At 42.5% G+C, this 23,781-nt stretch overlaps 1 protein-coding gene across 3 annotated transcripts in view; it reads left to right on the top strand.

The window, feature by feature from the left end:
• Positions 1–22,412, top strand: part of LOC131237134 (protein MID1-COMPLEMENTING ACTIVITY 1) — a 43,384-nt gene extending 20,972 nt beyond the window's left edge. Inside the window, exons 3-7 of one of the 3 annotated variants that reach the window (XM_058234796.1) lie at positions 641–750; positions 6,274–6,345; positions 9,290–9,396; positions 9,502–9,595; positions 21,974–22,412. In XM_058234796.1, coding sequence (XP_058090779.1) covers positions 641–750; positions 6,274–6,345; positions 9,290–9,396; positions 9,502–9,595; positions 21,974–22,032 — 442 coding nt within the window. In that variant the 3' untranslated portion in view covers positions 22,033–22,412. Of the gene's footprint in view, positions 1–640; positions 751–6,273; positions 6,346–9,269; positions 9,441–9,501; positions 9,596–21,973 lie in introns of all 3 variants that reach the window. The other 2 variants (XR_009167060.1, XM_058234797.1) reach the window with 2 other exon arrangements.
• Positions 22,413–23,781: the final 1,369 nt, after the last annotated feature.

Below are 23,781 nucleotides of genomic sequence, written 5' to 3'. Positions count from 1 at the left end.
CCACCTAATCCATGGATAGGCTGGACTGTGAAAATGGCATCCACAAAAAGGTGAGTAACCCAATGGGTGGCTTGGATGTTGCACCATGTTCCACCATTTGCCAAATTGGCACATATGATGCCATGTATATGGGCTGCCTTATACACGCGTTGTGCGGAAGCAAACCTCATGTTTATAATTTTTTTATTCTTACAGTAACCAATATTTATGCCAGAGGACATCACTCAAGAAGTGTAATAAAATTGTACACATCAGTCGGTATGTGGGATTTTGTGTGGATTACAGTGTCAAACACATTGTGTCCATGTTTGGCATTGATATTACATTTGTCGAATTATATAGATTCAAACTGCTTCTTTGCCAAAGATGTGAAACTTTGAGAAGCCAAGTTGAATTAAGGCTTATACTTGATTTTCATCTAAATTTTTTAACCCAACAGTCTTAAGATCTGGTCACTTCATCTTATTCTTCACTGAAGTCTTTTTTGTGCTGCAATTTTTTATATTCTTTCTTTCAATGTGTACCATCTCATCCTTTTCTTATTGCTCATGAGTTCTTTCCGAGTTATAGCATGTGGACGACATTAGTTGTCCATGTCGGATGTCCAGTGGATGTCTGAAATCATTTAAATTTTGTGCAGACATGATTCTTCAGTTTCATCAGGTCATGATCTGATATCCAGTAGAGGATCACACCGACATGAAGAGTGGCATTCAGATTTACTCAGTTGCTGTTCAGAACCTTATTTATGTATGTTATTATCCAGCATCCAACATTCAGTTCTGCTATGTTGCAGCTGTCATCAAGTAGAATAAGATCACAGTTGTTATTTCCTTGGCAGTCTATATTACTCATATCAGTTTCTTCTGCATATGGACCTTCCTCTGCATTTTGTATGTTGGGATCTAATTGTTTTATCTGGTTTTATTTGCCTATCATACTCGTGTTTTTTTGGGCTTGTTATGGACATCATATCTGCCAGAACTGATTTGAAGGTCCCCATGCGCCCACATCAGCAATATCTTGTTGGTATGGAGAGGAAACTGACTCAAATCAGGAAGAGGGAACATTCCACTTTTTCCTAGAAATTTCCCTATTCTCAAAATTTTCATGATTTTGCATGATTTCCTCTGAAAACCAATGAGGAAAAGCTAGTGTGTTGGAGTGAGGCCTCCAAAGTTGGGACAATATTGGGATCCTGATTTTAGGGGCATGTTTTCCAACTGAGGCAATATGGATTCCTCCCTGTGCGTGTTGCATTCATAGTTTGCTTTGTGGATGGAATAAATTAAAACATGCACTGTACCAATTTGGCCAGCAACACCTTTCCATGAGCATACTCTGCTTGCTCGCCTTTTGAAGCTAGTGTATAATAGGTGGGCTGGGGATCATTTCCACGGGAAGACTGTTGGCATGTGAGTGGTGTTACTGTGAGACTGATAGGTAGCGAATCACAGAACTTCTGCCAACGTACCATTTAAAAGCCAACTCCAATTGGATTTCAAGGGCACACACTACCAACACCATCTCATCTCTGTGATGGGGACATCTCGCGCACATACCCCCCCCCCCCCCCCCACACACACACACACACGCATGTACGCAATGAGGAGGAGGGCCCCACCATCGATCTGGATTGATGACGACGTCCAGGGAGGACCTCCTAGTTAGAGGACTGCATTTTGATTCGTTGGAGTGGACCCGATAGTTATGTGAATCTCACAATGGTTTCTCATGATTGTGACCCACTATTCTAATTAATCTAGCACTTTGGGTTTTACCTATTATTGTTATTAGGAATATCATGGACAGTTTAGATTGCTTTGATTAGTTGTTATTTTTTATTACTTTGTCTCCGAGTAATAGGTTGCACACATGGCGCGGGTTTCGGAGTATAGGGTTTTATTATAAATAGGCACCCCTTGTGGTCTTTTTTTCTCAATGAAGATTAATAAAATTGTTGTGTTTTTCTGTTCCTCTAAATTTCTGAGTTGTGGAGATTCAATTGGGTGCGAAACCATCCCTTCCTCAAAGGGCTGACTACCGTGGTGCGAAGCCACACCTATCCCGATTCGCCCCAAGCTTCTACCATCTATATTTCTCTTTTCTTACAAGCATTCCATCTGCAAATCCATCAATATTTGCAGGCTTTTTTCTCTCTACAGTAGATTTCCAGAATCTGGCCCTACAGGAGGGCTGAAACTTCGGCGGAGCACCACGCACAAACTGTGCGTCGGATCGAGCTGAGATTTGGGGGTTTTGGATTCCATCCCTGGCCGACTAGGGCCAAAGTAGCCTTTTTCTTAATAGTGGGCCCCACACACGTGTGGCCGGGATTACACGCATGTGCGTCTGGGCCATTGCTGCTGTCCACACATGTAGTATCTCTCTGGTTCGTTCTTTTCCTCTCTTTCACTCCTCTTTCACCCAAAATCCCTAAACCTAACCCTAAATTACTCAGATCCCCAATTTTATACCATTTCTTCAACCTTAGGGTTCTCCGAATTGAAATTTATGAATCCCTTGGATTGGGGGAATTATTTATGTGCATGTGTGGATGAATTTACTCTCCTTTGATTCTTGTTTGGTCTATAATTTTGATTGATCCGGCCTTAGCATGTGTAAGCCTGGATCCGCATAAGATTCCCCTTGATTGAGTGTTTGAACTTTTGTGTAGGATATGGAATTTCATGTAATTGTTCTGAAATAGTGTGATCTAAAGCCTGAAAATCTTGCACATCATACTTGAATTTCATGTCCTGCATCACTCTGCTATCACCAGATATGATGATATTATCGACGTAGATTGCCAATACAATCAAAGAGGAGCTAACTCTTTTCACAATTTCGGAGTGATCTCAAGAACTGAAATGGAGGCCGATGCAAGAGATGGAGTTACTGAACTGCTCATTCCATGCCAGCCATGTAAAGCTTTCTTCAACTTGCACACCTTGCCTTTGGAACTTGGAGGACGAAAACCTAGAGAGAGCGACGTGATATTTCCTTTTGAAGATCACCATCAAGATATCGTGCTTCATATCAAACTGGTGAAGAGGCTAAAGACTATGAGCAACTACAAACAGAATAACTCACACCAAGTTTTAACTTGATAACGATGGCAAATGTTTCATGGTATTAAACTCCAAACTGTTGAATGAACTGCTTTGCAACAAGCTGGGCTTTGTGTTGAGCAATAGAACTGTCAGGGTATACTTCAACGTGTAAACCCAATTGCACCCAACAATGTGCTTTCCTTCTTGTAACTCAACTAGCTCCCAATCCTCTGTTTATTGAGAGATGTCATCTCTTCCATCATAGCTATTTTCCAACAAGGGTCTACTAGAGCATTTGCATGTCAAATAGTGGAAATGAAAACTTCGAAAGAACGATAATTCACTTATAGGAAACATAATTGCTTATTGGATGAGAGGTACTTGATTTGTTACTCTAGGGATGCTCCGTTTAGCTTTGTGAAGTGCAACGGGAAGTTCGAGTAGAGTGGTTAAAGAAAATGGTTTTGGACTAGGAGATTGATGATTTGCAGGCTCTGGCATCGAACCAGTGGGGGAGGAGATGGCTGATTATCCCAGAAGGCTGATACTGTTCTTTTTATGACTATACACTTGTTATAAGCAGTGTTTTAAATATCAACGATATTGGCCAATATATCCCACCTGTGCAATACGAAACACACAGGTAGTGCCAATATATCCCACATGTTTGATCTGGTGAGGATTTTCAATTATAGATCCATTTTTCCTTGTTGAAATTATGTTAAATCAGTGTCAAATTGTTATTAATTCATTGGTTCTTCATGTTTTGCATGAAAAATCATGGAGTTAGAGATTTGATTTCAATATCCATTGGTTCTTCATGTTCTCTATGTTTTTTTTTTTTTCAAAATTTTTGTTCAACCAGTTGTCAATTAAGACTAATTTCAAAGTATTTAAGAGTATTTGATGAAATGATGATCACATACACTTTAATTTTGAGTGTAGGTGGTCTGATTTGGGGGAAATTGAGGAATATTTGAAATTTCCACAATTTCTCCCAAATTGCTTGCAATGTCGTACTCCAAACATGAAATCAAGTATGTATGAGGGCTGATCTACTGATTTGTTAAGTCCTTGTCGATTTTTGAAAAATAAAAATTATTTTTAATTAAAAATTAATATATATTTTTTTAAAATAATAATTTGTTTTCCGAAATTTCCATTCAATCAGTCGTTAATTGAGACTAATTTTGAAGTATGTAGGAGTGTTTGATGAAATGATCATCACATACACTCTAAATGTTATGCATTCAATTTGAATATAGTTGCATTAGTTTAGTCAAACAGTGCATAGCTTAAGACCCTATATAAAGGAAACCTATTATGTGCACTTCTTTTTTGAGATGCAATGATTTAAAAGTATGTATTAAGGTCTTTTTTAACAATCCCTAAAGTTTCATTGAAAAATTCAACCATTTCCCCAATGTTTTCCCATGTTCCCAAAAAGTGCGATAAATTACCCGATACAAATGATATATCTCGTGCGATAACCGATATGTATTTGTATCCTAAGGATGCTATACGTAATGCAATACCGATATTTTGAACACTGCTGTAGCTTGCGCTACATACCCTGTAGCTTATGCTACATAGCGTGCGCTACAGCGCTACTGAAAACACTGCTCTTAACACATCCCAAGCAAAAGAAAAGAAAAATGCTCGTTTTGTAACTGTCTATTTTCCTTCCTAATTTGAAAATTGAGAAAACCAACTTCCCTAAAAAATAATGAGCCTCTTCCCTGTTTCTGGACGATCTTGCATCACTCTCTGAAACCACCAAGACAGGCTGATCACTGTTTCAAGCTTATGTAAACTCGCAAATAATCTGGCACTTTCCTCTTGAAGATCCTGTATTTTTCGGCTTGTTCTCAATTTGCTAACTCCAGATGTTCTGTGTATTTATTTCATCTTTATGATCATGGCCTCGTCACATCTATTTGGGTCCTGCTATCCTCATGATTGCATGACAGAAGTTTGATGATCAGCTGCTCAGCTGTCCTCTATCCTCCTTTACCCAGACTTGGGAACAGATGACACATGGCCCAGGCTGGGTTTTATTACATATAGGCATTAAACGTACAGAAAGAAGTCCAAAACCTGCTCTGCCCATGAGAATAGAAGCCTTAACTGAAATCTGCTTTCACCTCCCTCTTTACATAACGGAAGAAACTTGGGGCAGAAAATTTGTTTCATCTACCTCAATTTCTTACTCAATGCCAACCAATTGCCAGGGAATTTGGGCAAGGTATCATATCAGATTTTAGATGTTGCCAGAAGGTGCATGTGGTGAGAACCCATAATTACATGACCCCCTAGGCAGAAGAGTTGTGCAATTCTGGGCTTATATACTAAAATTCCACAAAGATAATTTATTCAACTCTAGGGATTGGGCACAAAAAGAATGCGGTACAACTGCCTTTAATAGCCCATATGCACTCTCACAAACTAAATTTACTTCAACAATGTTAAGACAGATTGACTTGAAGGTGTTTGAAACCTGGTAATCTTTTTGAGACGGCGATGAACTAGAATGGTTACTGTTACATTAATGAAAAATTGGTTTATGCATAGAGGGATTATTGCATATGCACTTATTTATCCCTTCCATTTATTTTAGCACTGTGTACTGGAACTCAATATTGAAGTTAGCTTTGCAATACTATAGTTAATAATACAGTTTTTTGAAGGCCCCACACTCCATGCACATTTCTTCATGCAGCAACCTTGGTATGTTTAGGACATGTGAGCCATTTGTCAGGCAGGCCCTTCTATGTAGATGACCTGGTCTAAAATGCAGTCTAGTCCACTCGTCAAGAGGGCCATGTGTTCACATTGAACAGGTACCATTGACAATTAACAAAACAAATGTCCATTGGTTTTGTACATGTGGCTACATGATGAGTTGATTGGCCTGATATTTGTACAAGGTTGTCAGAATGCTTTGTGATTCATGTTAATGAAGTTAAAGTTTAGCATATTTGTGGAGCCTCATGGTTGTGGCTCTATGACTCCTATTGTTGTATGAACTTTGTATCGAAGGTTGGGTTTTGAATGAAGGGCCAAATATCTGAAAAACAAGAACCTTTTCTTGTAAGAAAGTTGGTCTTTGTTTATATTTTATCTGTGGGGTACAAGTCATGTTGCATTCTAAGCATTCGTATGGTGCAAACTTTCATATCCAGCTTTTTGTTGTTTGTTTGTTTTTTTTTTTTTTTTGCAGGTATGAAGACTTTCTTCTACCCTTGTGGGACATTTTCAAAGATAGCTACAGTGGCCACTAACAGGCATATTTGTGAGTAGTATAAATATCGGTTAATGCATTATGGATTACCAGTTTCAGCAGTAAGATCTTCCACACAATGCTTTCTGTTTATGACTTGATTGATTTTCTTAGAATTTTGATTACTCTGGTTGATGATGCACTCAAATTTGGGGAATTGATCTGTGCAACCATAATTAAAATCTGGATTGCACATTTCTTCCTTAGATACTGAGTCCTGCCCACAAGTACTGCTGCTACATCATAGCATTTGTCTGGTTTTTCTGTGCCAACTGATGTGTGAGCTTGAGTTGTGGAAGGTTTTAGTGAATTCAAGGCTTTTGAAGTGGATATGCATGCAAAAAACTATTGTTCGTGAAAAATCTCAGTTCTATATGTCGTTTTTTACTATTTGAGTTAATGGATTGAGAGGGAATAGTTACTTGAAAATGTTGAGAAGCATGAGTCTGCAGAAATTCGATCTGTGTGATTAAAAAAAAGAAGTCTGCTGATCAACTCTGTGTGTGTGTGTGTGTGTGTGTGTGTGTGTGTGTGTGTGTGTGTGTGTGTTAGAGGAAAGAAAGAAAGAACTTGGGAATAAAAGAAACTCAAAGAGACTTGGATGTCCAGCCCCCTCTCTTTATATATTTAGTGAATGAGAAAATTACATTAACTACCCTCAGGGCCTGTTTGATTTTTCATCTCTTTTAAATACGCTGTAAATAGGTAATTATTACTCTTTCAGCTTGTTTGAAAATTCAAGAGTATTTCCGTCACAAAAACCAGCCCAAAAGGACTGACTTAAATTTGTGGGCAACTGTGATATATGTGGCATATCCACGCCGTCCATCCGTTTTACTGAAACATTTTGGGGGCGTGAGCTAAAAAATGAGGCAGATCCAAAGCTCAAGTGGCCTACACCAAAGGAAACAATGGCCTCAAAACGTCCACGATTGAAAGCAATTTCCTTTACCAGGCCCATATTGATGTTTATTTGTCATCTAACCTGTTCATAAGGTCACACAGACATGGTCCACATAGATAAGGGGAAAACACAAATATCCAGTTGATCCAAAACTTCTTGGGGGGGCCCAAGAAATTTTTAATGATAGGCATTCAATTCCCACTGTTTCCTATGGTGTGGTCCACTTGAGCTTTGGATCTTCCTCATTTTTGGGCTCATGCCCTAAAATCAATTGGCATAATGGATGAACGGTGTGGATAAGCAACATAAATCACGGTGGGCTCCACATTTATTTCGCGCTTGTCCTCGATTTCAGCATTCAAAAAGCAGGTGTCAACGTTAACATCGGGAATGATGTGGTAATTACCTAGGTAAGTAATTATTACCTATTTACAAGGTATTTACAGGCCATATGAAAAATAAACAGCCTCTTAGAGGAAAGGGTAAAAAAGGAAAAAAAAAAATGAAAGAGAACTTACAAAAGGGAAAGAAGAGGCCCATGGTCCAAGCAAAGGGAACATCACTTGTTCTGTTTAAATATTATAATTGACACAAAAGAACAAAAAGAAAAACAAAGCGTGCAATTTTTATTTTTATTTATTTATTTATTTTTGTTACATTGGTCATGGTACCTATAATGGAAAATGAACTGGAATCTAGTGAGAGAGAGGGGGGAAGTCAAGAAGTAATCTTCAAGAACTAGAGGATGGAGAAGCTGAGGGCTAAGAGTGAGAGATCTTTGGCCTAACAATAGAAATTTACATAACAAAATAAATAAATAAATAAGTTGAAACGAAATCTTTGTGTGGAAAAAATGTTTGGAAACCTCACTTGAAAGTGTCCAACCCACCGCCCTTGATGATATCACTAAGACACTTTGTCCGTACAATTTTTGGTGTCATTTTATGTTTTGTCCAGGAGTGTTCAAGTGTCCCCAAGTGTCGGCATGGCGAAATCCTAGAAAGTAGAAGTTTCTACGTAACACTGGGTGCCAAATACTAGTGCAATACTCGTAGTTATGTTTTAACCTTCGGTTCAATAATTTTAAAATGCTAAAGAATTTCTTATATTATGATTACATGCACACGTGGAATGCTAAAAATGTCTTGTAATAAGAATAAGAACCCTGAATCATTAATAATTTAGTTAACATTAGTATGCTGGAAAGATTAGAAAGCAATACCTTGTCTAATAAGATTAATACAATGGTAAAATGTTTCACATATGAACTGTAAAGCTACAAAAGAATTGCATGTTACAAATGGGATTCCTTTACTTGTATCTTTTATTGAGCGATAGAGAGTTGCATTCAAGTTCCTGTTTCCTTAATCAGACTAGTATCTATATCTAGGTATCATTTGTTGGTCTGATGGGCGCCACTGTGGTGGGGATGCCCCAAAAATCTTCAAAATTGGAAGATTCGAGCCACCAATCTTTGTCCTTCTTTCCTCTCCTGGACCTCTTGCTTTATGTTTTCTTAACCGTATATTGATAGGTTGCTGATCGGAGGGTTAGTCTCAACATTTCAAGTTGAACAGTAGATGATACTTTTATTGTCCCTTGGAATTCATGAGGACTTGTATCTGCCTTTTTGTTTTTCTGAGTTCCATTGTAATGCATGCAAATCGACAATGATTGCTATTTCCTAATGTTTGTTTAAATTAGAATTACGGCACATTAAACGATGGTCAAATGCATTTGTCATAAATTTTTCAATGTAAATTCTCTATCCGTAAATGATACATGGGAAAAACAAACAATGAAAGTATGTCATCATTATGGTCAAATGCATCTAACATCACTTGTCATCATTGCCCATTTGCATGCATTTACTGAGAAATTCTGAAAAACCAAACAGGCCCTCGTGACTAGAGAATTTCTTAGATGTCATATGCATCTAAGAAATTTCTTAGAATTTCTTAAATTCATAAGCGTGCCTGTCATATGCATCTTAGATGTGTTAGTTTTTGCAACTATCCTAATTGAATGACAGTGGGCATCATTGGTCATCAGCTTCAGGAGACGCATGCAATGAACTGATGGCATATTCGCTGATATTGTCATGCTGTTGCTATACTTGCTGTGTCAGAAGAAAGCTCCGAAAGATTCTGAACATCACGGTTCGCCATTCTCTCTCCCTTTTGGACTGCCATGCTGTATATGGGTGAATAATTCTGATCTATTTACTGATTGTAGCTATTCCGTACTGTATTTTCTTTTCTTAGGGAGGTTTTTGTGATGATTTCCTCTCGCATCTGTTGTGCTGCTGCTGTGCGCTTGTCCAGGAGTGGCGGGAAGTGGAGATTCGTGGAGTTTACGGTATGGAATACTTGCTGAATTAGGCATTAGTAATAGCGTTTTCAGCATCGGTATTGATGCTTGTATCTCATGTTTGGGATGCGGAGACATATTAAGGTATCACATGAAAAATATCGCGTGCACTGCATAATGTATCACTGTTGTTGAGAAACAATGGCAATTGGTCGAATTTTTTAATGAAACTTCAGTTGATATTAAAAGAGACATTTATATAACACTTAGAACTCAAAAGATCACAAAAAACAATTACATGTGATAAGTTCTGTTGGGGGAAAAATCGACAAGTCCATAAGTCGGCTTATGGAATGGACCAACTCTACTAAACTAGCATGGGTCGGCTTACGGAATAGACCAACTCTACTAAACCAGCACGGGTCGGCTTATGGAATGGACCAACTCTACTAAACCAGCACGGGCCCAGTGAAACCCAAGCCTGATAAGGCGTCTACGTCTAGAAACAGGCCGACCTTCAAAGAGGTTGAAGCAACTATAAGAACACTCAAAGGACACGGTAATGAGCCCATTTGGATAAATCGTGTTTTGACCTAATGGGTCAATTGCAAATCAACCACAGATCGACCATTGGTCGGTTATAGGTCGGATCTAGGTCGACCATAGATCTACCCCAGATCAGTTATTATTCGACCATAGATTGGTCATATATCGTCCATTAGACAGCCATAGATCGGACAACGTCCGTTTACAGGTCAAGTGACGTCTCATGACGAGGTTAAGGACGATCATTAGCGCCTAGCTAAAGGAAACACGGATCCTCCGACCCACTTATTGGTCGAAAATGGTGAATGCTGATCTATTGAGAAAGATCGGTATGGTTCATTCCTGAGCCATCACCCGCCTATGGGAGCCGACCTAAGTCGAAGCTATAGACTCGAGCAATCTCCTGTGATCTTGAAGATTTCTCCCCAAATCTTCAGGGGATAAGATCAGATCCCGATAACATCGGAATCCAGTAATCTTGTGAGGATCCCGAATCCGAATGGATCTCCAAGATATCGGGATGAATCCTCGTACGATTGGACTTTGTTCCCTATATATATATAGAGGTATCCTCAAAGGTACGCATATTCTAATCCTAGCATTCGATTGGTGTCTCTTTTCTAGAGACCCTACCCTATAAAAAAGACCTCGTTCTTGACTTAGGCATCGGAGAGTCCCTTGCGCTAGCCAGGGTCTCCTTTGTTTCTCCTTTACACTTGTGCAAGTACAAGAGGGTCAACCATAGAGGGTTTGCCGAAAAACTATATCAACAATTTGGCGCCATCTGTGGGAACGACATTCTAAGTCATTCTCAGCTCTACTAGCAACATCTACAATGGCCAGGGGAAAGAAGAAAGCTCAATCCCCTTTAGTGGCGATTCCGATCGCAACCTTACATACGACTAGTCACGCCTCGGAGCCGCTAGAGCAGCCGAGGTAGCCTGAGCCACAAGCGAGCCATCAAGGTTCCTCCTCTGGATCAGGCAATAGCGGTCTGCAAACTCGTGCTAAGAATGGTCGAATAAACAACCTCGAAAGAGAAGTCGGCGATATCAGATCGGATTTGGGCCGCATGATTCGGTTATTGGAACAAATTCAACCTCAACATGCATCGAGGGTTGACGGTCCATCCTGGCCTTCCTGCATGCATGCCAAACAACAGCCGGATTATTATCCCTCCCAGCTTACTGGCGTGCCGGTCGCCCCTCAGCCAAGACAGCAGTATACTCCGGCCCAACCTGTCCATTCTCACGTGTCTGAGACCGTGTCTTTTCCTGCCTCCGACCTACGTCATGAGATAGATCGGAGAAGACGTAGTAGAGTCCCGGTCGAGGCCATTGCCGAGAGTGGGGAACCATGGAGAGCGGAGTTAAAAAGCTTGAGGGATCAGATCGTCAACATGCAGCAAACATACCGATCTAACACAGCGATAATCACAATGGAGGAAACCGAGTCCCCATTCACTGTCGAGATTCTGCAAGCATGACTGCCGGACAGGTTTCGACTGCCTCAGATCATGCCCTTCATAGGGAATACCGACCCGTCAGAACACATGGAATCCTTTCGGATCTATATGGAACTCCATGATGCGTTTGATGTGGTCACGTGCCGAGCCTTCTCCTTAACTCTGGCCAACGTTGCTCGACTATGGTTTAAGCAGCTAAAGCCGAAGTTCATCAGCTCATTCTCGGAGCTCAACCAAGCTTTTGTCACAAATTTCATCGGAGGAAAGAAGAGACTTAAAGCCCCTACTCATCTTCTTCACATAATCCAAAAGGAAGGCGAACTCCTGAAGGACTACATCAAGCGCTTCAACCTAGAAGCACTACAAGTTCGGAAACATTTGGACGAGACCGCCCTGAACCCCATCATGAGCAGGCTAAGAGATAAACCTTGCCTCTTCTCTCTGGATAAGAACCCTCCTGCTACTGGTTGAGTTTCTGAATAGATCGTAGAAGTATGCTAACGTTGAGGAATCTCGGATATTATGGGATGCCACCCAAAAGCAAAAATCTGCTAGCTAAAGAGTAGATGAAGGTCGAGCCCAGTTTGACCAACAAGAAGAGAAAGGACGATTGATCTCGAGACAACCGGAAATCGAACAAACGGCCTGATCGTAAGTTCACGACTTACACCCCTTTAACCAAGACGCCAGAAGAAGTCCTGATGGAGATCAAGGACAAGCATCCTCTTCGGTGGCCAAATAAGATGAAATCTAACCCCGACAAAAGAAGCAAAAATAGATACTGCCTTTTCCACCGAGATCATGGGCATAACACGAGCGTCTGCTTTGACCTCAAGTAAGAAATCGAGGCACTCATTCGCAATGGTCATCTCAGGGACTACATCGACAATAGATGAGATCGAATTAAGGCCGCTGAAGAACAACCGATCGATAACCAGCTAGTTGGAGAAATCCGCACCATCTTTGGAGGCTGCGGAGGGGGAGGTGACTTGAACAATGCTCGGAAAGCGCACGCTAGAAGCATTAGTTGTCCTGAGGAAGAAGTTCTGCTCCTCGGTAGACCTTTGAAAGAACATAAGATGGAAAAGTACAGCATAGCCTTCACTGAAGAAGACGCATGAGGTATCCACTTCCCTCATGACGATGCACTGGTGATCACTTTAACCATTGCCAACCGAAAAGTGTTTCAGATCCTTGTCGACATAGGATCATCAATGGATGTGCTCTTCGTTCAAGCCTTCGATAAAATGGGAGTTGGTCGGTCTCTACTCCGACATGTTAAAACTCCATTAGTTAGTTTTTCGGGCGGACAAGTCGTGCCTGAAGGAGCCATCCAGCTCCCTCTTTCCGCTGAGGGACAGAATCAAACCACCGTGATGGTCGATTTCCTCGTGGTCGACCAACCATTTGTCTACAACGCCATCCTTGGCCGACCATCGTTGTACCTCCTGCGAGCTGTGGTATCAACCTGCCACTTGGCGATGAAATTCCCGACCGGGCAAGGAGTTGGGATCGTTAAAGGCGATCAACATGACGCCCGACAATGCTATGCGATGGCACTGAGAGCCCCACGTGAAGCAATGACCATCGAATCTCTGGATTCGAGTGAAGAATCTCAAGAGAGGCAAACCCATGGAAGACCTTATTCCGATCCCGTTGGATGAGTCCGATCCATCTAAGACTGTCCAAATAGGGTTGTCCTTGACATCACCACTGCGTGATAAGATGGTCACTCTCCTCCGACGCTATGCCGACGTTTTCGCCTAGTCCCATGAAGATATGCCTGGAATCGACCCTGCCGTCATCACACATCGACTGAACATCGATCCGTCCTCCCGACCAATTCGACAGAAGCGGCGTGCCCTAGGCCCTGAAAGGTATGCTGTGATTGAAGAAGAGGTTAGCAAGCTCCTCAAAGCCAGTTTCATTGAAGAAGTCTACTACCCAGACTGGGTAGCCAACATCGTACTAGTCAAGAAAGCTAACGGAAAGTGGCGGGTCTGTGTAGACTACACAGATCTGAACAAAGCCTGCCTTAAGGATAGCTTCCCTCTTCCCAAAATCGATCAGTTGATCGACAGTACATCAGGTCATGAATTGCTTAGCTTTATGGATGCATATTCAGGATACAATCAGATTGTAATGTATTCTAACGATAAATCTAAGACTACCTTTGTCACTGACAAAGGTCTTTATTGTTATCGTATGATGCCCTTCAGTTTGAAAAACACAGGAGCAACCTATCAGCGGTTGGTCAACAAGATGTTCACTCGCCAGATAGGGCGGACTATGGAAGTCTATATCGATGACATGCTCGTCAAGAGCATAATAGCTACAGACCATGTAGCCGACTTAGAGGAGATGTTCTTCATCCTTCGAAAATACCGAATGAAATTAAATCCGAGCAAGTGCGCTTTTGGCGTCGGTTCCGGAAAATTCCTAGGTTTTTTGGTCAACCAGCGAGGAATTGAGGCAAATCCAGAGAAAATTAAGGCCCTACTCGACATGCAGTCACCAAAGATGATCAAAGAAATATAGAGGCTCACCGGAAGAGTAGTGGCCCTCAACCGCTTCGTGTCTCGAGCTACGGACAAGTGTCTCCCCTTCTTCAAACAGTTAAAGGGGAAACAGATAGTAGACTGAACTGAAGAATGCGAGATGGCCTTCCAGCAGCTCAAGCAATACTTAGGATCGCCGCTCTTGCTATCTAAACTCGAACTAGGAGAGACTCTGTTGCTATACATGGTCGTATCCGATGTAGCAGTTAGCTCGGCGTTGATTAGGGAGTATGAGGGGAGACAGTTCCCAGTCTACTATGTCAGCAATGCCCTAGTCCCTTCAGAGACGAGATACCCCACATTGGAAAAGCTGGCTTTGGCGTTGGTAATCTCTTCCCGACGCCTACGGCCGTATTTCCAAGCTCACACAATCGTCGTTGTAACCGACCAACCACTACGACAAGTCCTCCAAAAACCAGAACCTTTGGGTCGGTTGACTAAGTGGGTGATTGAATTAAGCGAGTTCAACATAAAATACCAACCACGGGTCACGATCAAGGGTCAGGCAATGGCCGACTTCATTGTTGAGTTAACTTGTTCTCCCGAGCGAGATCTGATCGCTGACCGAGTTACAACTAACCTACCTAGACCGAAGCTCGCTCCAAACATCATTGAACCGCCCGACTCGCAAGCAATACCCGACCCACCCAAGTGGATGCTCTACGTTGATGGCTCATCCAACTATAAGGCAAGTGGGGTCGGGATAGTCTTGGAGACTCCTGACCATACATGCATACAGTATGCCTTGAGATTTGGATTTCAAGCCTCTAACAATACTGCGGAATATGAGGCCTTGCTCGTTGGACTCAAATTGGCAGCAAACATGGGGGCTCAACATCTTGAAGTTTTCAGCAACTCACAATTGGTCGTCAACCAAATAGCCGACGCGTATCAAGTTAAGAAAGAACGCAGGAAAGCCTACTTCCAAAGAGCAAAAGAATTGATCGGCAAGTTTCGGAAATGTAGTGTCACCCTGATTTCACAGGCCGATAACTCAAAAGCTAACATGTTGGCAAAGCTCGCTACAGCAGATGAAGATCAAATCTCGAGGTCCATCTCGATCGAATACCTTGCCAAACTAAGCATCAATGAAGCCAACCTTGCGGCTATGCTTCCAGTCAGCTCGGAGTCAACCTGATGGATCCAATCATCAAATACCTTGAGAACAGCGAGCTGCCTGAAGATTGAATGAAAGCACGGTGAATGAAGATTAAAGTCGCCCGATATACCATACTCAACGATATCCTCTATAAGAAAAGATTCTACCTTCCTTACCTAAGATACATCCGACCAGAAGAAGCAGAATACATCCTAAGGGAAATCTATGAAGGAATCTGCGGGAACCACTCTGGGGGACGAGCGTTAGTGCACAAGGTCATTCGACAGGGTTATTACTGGCCGACCATCCAGCATGACGCCCGGAAGCTCATCCAGAAATGCGACAAATGTCTAAGATTTGCTAGTATACCTCGGCAAGCCCCGGAAGAGCTCACCCCAATGGTCAGGCCATGGCCATTTGCTCAGTGGGGAATTGATATTATCGGTCCACTCCCCATGGGTAAAGGTAGACCAAGTTTGTCGTTGTGGCCGTCGACTATTTCACCAAATGGGCAAAGAAGCAGAACCATTAGCGAAGATAACCGAGCAGAAGATTACGGACTTCGTTTGGAAGAATATCATATGCAGGTTCGGGATTCCTCGGACTATCGTCTCCGACAAGGGGAAACAGTTCGATAACAAACAGTACCAGGTGACGTGAAAGAACCTCGGAATTCGCAATGTTTACTCCTCACCACGACATCCACAAGCGAATAGACATGTCGAAGCAGTCAATCATCAAACATCATCTCCGTACCAAACTCGAAGATGTTAAAGGAGTGTGGGCCGAAGAACTCTCGAAAGTTCATTGGGCATCCTGAACTATTGCCCGAACAGCTACCGGAGAGACCTCTTTCGCCTTAGCATATGGAGCAAAGGCAGTCACTCCCGTAGAGATCGGACTGCATATTGCCCGAACAGATTCATTTGATGAACAAACCAATACCAAGCTTATGGCCCTTAACCTCGACCTCTTAGAAGAGCAAAGAGAACTAGCTCAGACTCGGACTGTCGTTTGCCAACGGCAGGTATCATGCTTCTATAATGCATGGGTGAAAGTCAGAAGATTTTTAGTCGGAGATTTAGTCCTTAGAAGAACATTCCAGAATACCAAGGAGATAGGGTCAGGAACTTTAGGTTTGAACTGGGAAGGACCCTATGTGGTTTCAAGCACAAGCCGACCTGGTTCATATCGACTAGAGGACTTAGCTGGACAACTGCTCCCGCATCCTTGGAATGCCAAACATTTGAAGATCTATTACCTATAGAATTGGGTCGGTATGACGTTCATTATGTATTGTTATGAGTTACATAAATAAAACGTTAGCACGTTATCCGATCAATTCCCAACTAAGATCTGATGACTGGGCGATCTCGATCCTATCAATTGCCGACCAAGGTTTAACGAACTAGCGACCTAGATCCGACAAGTTTCAGCAATTCTCCGAACAATATCCGACACATTCATGCGAAGTAAAAAATGGCCTACTTAGCTCAGAAATCTGGAATTCAAGACAAGTATTTTCATTGATAACGGTCCAAAGGGCGTGATTACATCAGTAATGTCCCAGAAAAGTACATGTACCCCGATCTACAAAGGGCTAAGTATTGAAAACCAAAAAGGCACGGGCTAGGTGCGCTCGAAGTTGAAAAAGGGAAAGGTAGAGCAAGACGAAGGAAATACTGTTTTGCAAAAGCCAAACATTGGGCCTTAGAAGGTTGCTCGGGAGTCACCTCAAGAGCCGCCTCAGGAGCCACTTCGTCACTCGACCCATCAGAACTCAACTCCGCCTCATCAAAAGCAGAGAGATCGAGCTCTGGGAAGGTTCGCCTCATCGCCCTTGCACACTCAGCATAAGTTTGGTGGAAGAGGTTATCCCTCTCGTCCAGGAACACCTGGACAGCCTCCTTCCGAGCCCTGGCGATTGCAGCCTTAGTCTCATTCCTCAGCTTCTCTAGCTACGCCTCGCTCTCGACGAGCCGAGCATGACACTCGTCATGCAAGCCCTTGGCTTCCTTCAGGCGTGCGACTACCTCAGCCTTCTCAGCGAGAGACACCTTAAGAGCGGTTTTCGCCTCCTGCAGCCCGGCTTCAGAGTGAGCCACACCTGTTGCTTGGCCACCTCTGCCCAAGTCTGCATCCGAGCAAACTCGACACACGCCCTCAACATGCACGGGGCGAACTACAGAGAAAAAGAAAAAGAGTAAGGACGAGCAACCCCAAAAAAAAAAAAAGGAATTCAAATCCGCTTCGAACGAGGTGCTTACTCCAAGGAGGGTCGTTGACACGTGCCCGAGAAGCGTGTCCATAGGAGAGCCGAACAAACTAGCATCTCCTCTTCGACCGTATGACGGTCTACCCATGGGAGGATCTCCTCCACGGTCTGGCGAAGGGTCCTTCGCCTCTCTTCCTCCTCCTCCCTCCCCGAAGGTCGGGCCTCGGTAGGAAGGTCGGAAGCTCCCTGGATCTCAGTGGGGGCTACGACCTCAGGAACGACTGTTCTCGTCGCTCTAGAAGGGGCCTCCACCTCTGTGCCCTCTCCCTCAACCTCATAGATGACCGGGCAAGAGGGGTCGACCTTCCCCTTAGCCTTGGAAGAAGTCTTTTGCTTCTTCTTCTTCGGCGCCCCCGCTTCATCTCGAGGGGGCGCACGAATTTTAGAAAGAGGACGGATGAAGGGTTGAGCTTCAAGCATCTCTGTAACAACACACGAGCAACATGTCAAAAAAAATTTCGAAAATTCCCAAGTTATGAGGCTCGACTGAAGCTCTTACCGGTAAGAGCGGAATCCAGGCCCGTTTTGAGGAGTAGCTCGGGCTGAAGAAGCACTCTCCAAGACCTCTTCCTTTCTTCGATCACCCACAAATCATGAATCCGAGCTAACGATCCGCTACTAAGCAGAGGAGGATGCTTGGGTATGACTACAACAAAAACACAGGCAACAAAGGTCAGATGTCATTAAAAATCGATCAACTAAGGGACAACTACTACAACAGAAATACTAACCTGGGTCAGAGAAAGCTCGGGGGACAACGGGAGTCGATTCTGGCTCGACTGTCTCCCAGCACCCAGAGGCCCATAACTATGTCTCTCCAATTTTTGTTGGAGGACGGAGAGTCGGTTATAAGAGCCCCTCTAGTGTTCCGCTAGGCGGAGAAGTAGAACCAGCCAGGCTGAAGATTGTTCGGCTTCAACTGGTACAGGTGGATGAATTCGTCCATAGATAGCTCGGGGTGGTCTAGCTCGGCCCACAGGACCGCACAGCCGAACAAAGCCCTCCACCCATTCGGGATCATTTGTCCCGGAGCTAAGCCAAGGTAAGCTAGTAGACGCCTAGCTATTCCCTGTAGAGGAAGCCACAGGCCGCACTGAAGCACGACGTAGAAGATCGCGACGGCCCCCTCTAGAGGTCGGTCCGGAAGCTCGTCCGGCAAAGGAAGTCGAAGGACCACAGACTCGGGAACATGGTATCCGAGCCTGATCCGGGCCAACTCTTCCTCAATCACCAGGCCCTTAGCTGGAGATGTGCTTGACACCCTAGGTGCAGGCGTTGTCCTCTGCAATGAGGACAAATTCAGCGCCCTAGCCATGGGCGCCGGCCTCTGGGCTGGCGACTGCTCCAGCACCTGCGACGCCAGCGACCAAAAGTCGGCCTCCACCATCATCCCCAGTGGTGACGGTGGGTTTGACATTACCCTAAGGCGAGAACTCGCCCCATTGTCGCCACTAGAGACCTCCTCCCACGAGCTCAATGAGCTGGGCATGGTTTTTTGCTAGTAAGGATACTCGAAAAAAAAAAAAAAAAAAACTACAGGGGGAGGGAGAGATGGAGCTCACTGGAGAGGAAATGGGCGAGTCGCTGGCTTGATTACAGAAGAAATGGACGCCGGAAATCGCCTAGAGAGAAACGAGGAGATGAAGAGGGAAAGACACGACGAAAATAAAGGAAAGACCCTAAGGGTTAGTGCTTCCCTTATATAGTGATGCCATGTGGCAAGCATTGAAGACACCCATCAATGCGCGTTCTTACGATGCCCCCTCGGCTACCCGACTCGACATGTGGCGCGACCCCATGCGCTGCTCGACCTCAATATCGAGTACAACGCCACGCGTCACAAACTCATTGGTCTGTCATCGAAAAGACAGCTTGACGCCCCACGTGACCTTGAGTCACGAGGCGGCACGTCATGATTACGGACTAACAACGCTTCAGCTATTGTGCTGGCCGCCATACCTGACATTAATGACTACGTGACTCGACCTAGTCCACGCATAACCCGACCTAGCTACAGCCAAACTTACTTTCCGAACCTCCGTAGATCGGCTCAAAAAGTAAGGGGGGCTTACTGTTGGGGGAAAATTTGACAAGTCCATAAGTCGGCTTATGGAATGGACCAACTCTACTAAACCAGAACGAGCCTAGTGAAACCCAAGCCTGATAAGGCGTCTACGTCCAAAAACAGGCCGACCTTCAAGGAAGTCGAAGCAATTATAAGGGCACTCAAAGGACACGGTAACGAGCTCATTCGGATAAACCGTGTTCTGACCTAATGGGTCAATTGCAGATCGACCACAAATCGACCATTGGGCGGATCTAGGTCGACCATAGATCTACCCCAGATCAGTTATTATTCGACCATAGATCGGTCATAGATCATCCATTAGACGGCCTTAGATCAGACAACATCCGGTTACAGGTCAAGCGACGTCTCATGACGAGGTCAAGGACCAATAGCGCCCAGCTAAAGGAAACAAGGATCCTCTGACCCACTTATTGGTAAAAAATGGTGAATGCTGATCTATTGAGAAAGATCGGTATGGTTCATTCCCGAGCCATCACCCGCCTATGGGAGCTGACCTAAGTCCAAGCTATAGACTCGAGCAATCTCCTGTGATCCCGAAGATTTCTCCCCAAATCTTCGGGGGATAAGATTGGATCCTTGATAACATCGGAATCTGGTAATCTCGTGAGGATCCCGAATCCAAATGGATCTCCAAGATATCGGGACGAATCCTCGTACGATTGGACTCTCTTCCCTATATATATATATATAAAGAGAGAGAGAGAGAGAGAGAGAGAGAGAGAGAGAGAGAGAGAGGTATCCTCAACCATCAAAGGTACGCATATTCTAATCCCAACACTCGACTGGTGTCTCTTTTCTGGAGACCCTACCCTACAAAAACAACCCCGTTCGTGACTTAGGCATCGGAGAGTCCCCTACGCTAGCCAAGGTCTCCTTTGTTTCCCCTTTACACTTGTGCAGGTACAAGAGGGTCAACCACGGAGGGTCTACTGCAAAACTGCATCAACAAGTCTACTGCAAAACTGCATCAACAAGTTCCTTTGCATAGGGTCCTAAACTATGTGCTGTTTGATAGAAGTGATGCAAATATTTTTAAATCTCAGTTCATATAATTTAAATCATGGAAGACAATTATGAAAACACAACTAATACATTAAAAAAGGCCAAACCTTTCGTATAATGTACAATGCATTTTTTTTAAAAATTAAATTTATTTTTGAGAATAAATAAATGAGCGTGGCTGATGTTGAGATCAGCATGTACTCGTAAATAAATATAATATAAGGCATAAATAACATCTGGTCATTGTTTTTTTTTGAAAAAATTATGTTTTATTTATTTTTTGATATTTTAAATTAAAAATATTTTTGTTTGTCAAAAATTCCAAAATGTTATGTCAATCTATAGATTAGCCTCCAAGCACTTTCATATGATTTTTCCACACTCTAATTGCAAGTTAAATGAGTGGAATGGGGAAAATTTTGAATTTTCCCCAAAAATTTCAATTTTTTCCAAATTTGAAAATCGGAGGTCAAAATCCATGATTGAGTATGCAAAACATGCAAAACCATGGATTGAGTTTCTAGTACCACAAATTCCAAGCTATTTAAACGAGAGAACAATTTAAATTAGACCAATTGAGTTTCTAGTACCACGCTCTCTGATCTCGATTTTCACACAAAAAACTCCTTTTCTCCCAAACAAATGAAAATGATTGGTTGAAATCCCCTCAACGATATAATTCTAGCAAAACAATTTAGAGAATATAAATTTTTTTGTGAAATTTTCAAAATTTTCAGAAGGGACTGACGCAAGTGAGATATCATCAATATGTGCGATATGTATCGACAATATTAGGGAACTTATAATTGCGAAATTTTTAGAATATCATAATGTATCAATATATTGTCAATACATTATGATATATGACGATATATTGACTGATACTGGTAAGTTTCCCAACTAAGGCCTAGTTTTGTATCGGCATTGTGTGATGTCGATAGTATTGGCTGATACTACAATCTTTGATTAGTAACAAGGCAGCGTTTAGACATAAAAGCAAATTAAGTTGTGACCATTCGATTTAATGTTGAGATGACAACTACGAATGTGTTTCCTAGTATTCATCAAGAGCAAGCAACCCTCAAATTGCAGTTATGTAATCCTTTCAAGCCCAGCTTGCGGAGTACTGTAATTGCAATTGGGAGCCCATTACCCCCCTGATATGAACATAAAGGAAAGGAAATAACAATTTGGTTATATTTACAATTTATTAGAAGAATTATTGCAATTCAATTCGATAGTGCATCCAATGGAATTATTAGGGTCAAGGCAGGTGGCCTGTGCTTAGTACACTTGCCTGGATGTCAAAGTCATCTAGTCATGAGTCTCAGATGGACCCAGCAAAACCCAACCATGAAAGGACATTGATGAAGTTATTTGTTGGAATTGCAGGCCCAGGCCCTGAGAAGACAAAGACAAGCCCACCACCATCACAGTACATGGAATCTTAAATGGCAATGGCAAGCACAAGAATAGTTTCAACTGGTGTTCCGTTCCATGAAGACTGGTAGAAATTGAATGAGGACCTACCAGCAAGCAGAAGGTAACAGTTAGTTGCTCCAGTTAATGTGAACATGTACTTGGATTTCATCTTCTGATCTATTTTACAAAGTACAGTTATTGTATACCTGAGGTTGTCATGTCATGTAACATAGACTGATTCATGAATGGAATCCAATTTGTTTGATCAGATTGGAGTAGCGTAGTGCACAGGACTTTGTGGCATGTTAGCTTCCTTGCTGCCTGTGGATGCTAACTATTCAATGTGGACAGGCCATGCCCCACATACAATTGCAGATATCTGAATGATAGCAAATGGACCTTTGAGAGAGATGCTCAGGAGTGTACATTTGATGGGAAGTAGTTCCACCTATCTTATGGCTAGGATGGCTTAGATCAAAGAGGTTTTTGAGGTGTGCATATTCATGTTGCTTCTCACTAGACGGTCCCAATAGGGATGTCATTTGGGGGCCAGATCTGTTAATACCGGAGCTATCTAACCCAATCAAGATCTTTGATCCAGATTTCAGCACCAATTTAATCAGGTTAGGTTTGGGTCAGTGGACTTGGATCGGATTAGGAATCAGGTCGGGTACCAGACCCAGGTGCTCAAATGTATCGTTTTTTTGGTTTTATCCTTTATCTAACTGTATTTGTCATTTAGGGCCTGTTTGGATAAGTTACCTTTTCTACTCACAGCAGTAGATAAGTAACTTATTTCAGATAAGTAAGTTTGGTTTATGATTAGAGTTATAAGTAACCTTTCTACTTAAGTTAATCGTTTCAGCTTTTTTTTTTTTTATATATTTTTTTTAAAAGTTTTTCTACTTTTCATAAGTTGTTGAAGAGAGAATCAAGAGAGACAAAAGAGAGAGGAAGCTGATAAGTATGTTGTTTGCCAAACATACTCTGCTTAATAAGTAGAAACTATGATAAGCTACTTGAGGCATAAATAGCTAATCTTAAGTAACTTACGATCCAAACGTCCCCTTAGGGCCCGTTTGGATACCACCGAATAAGTTACTTTTTCTACTTACAGCAGTAGACAAGTAACTTATTTGAGAGAAGTTTGGTTTATGATCAATTCTAAGTAACTTTTTTCTTTAAAGTTAATCACTTCAGTTTAAGAAGTAGAAATCAAGATAAGCTACTTAAGGCATTAGTAGTTTATCTTAAGTAACTTAACAATCCAGATGGCTCCTTAGAGACCATAACAAAGTATATTTATGGGATGGACCTGAATCTGGACCCAGTTCAAACCCGATTTCAAACCCCATTCTGAGCCCTAATTTGGGGTTGAAATTGGACCTGATGGGGTCCCCAAATCTGATTGGATTCGGATACAGTACCTCATATGAAATTTAAAAAAAACCAAAACTTTCCCCAATATCCAGTTGGATTAAAAAAAAAAAAAAAAACCCCCAAAAACTCAACAACATGATCCAGACGGATAGGTTTGGTTTGAAGACAGGATCTTAGATTGAATTCCCATGTTATATAATTCCTGAATGCTTAAAAGTGGTTTGAATGTTTAAAATTTGTACAAATATATAAGATAGGCGATAAGAAAAAAGCATCTCTAGCTTGTGATTTGCTGCAAGGTCGTGGTTTTTTTTATTTTTATACATGTTCATGTTGTATCATGTCGGCTGTGTTGTCAAGTAACTGTTCTTGTTGATTCCTAACTGAATCACCATCGT

The sequence above is a fragment of the Magnolia sinica genome, chromosome 2 (genome assembly GCF_029962835.1).
Source record: "Magnolia sinica isolate HGM2019 chromosome 2, MsV1, whole genome shotgun sequence".
NCBI classification, from domain to species: domain Eukaryota; kingdom Viridiplantae; phylum Streptophyta; class Magnoliopsida; order Magnoliales; family Magnoliaceae; genus Magnolia; species Magnolia sinica.
This window is presented reverse-complemented; position numbering and strand designations above follow the sequence as displayed.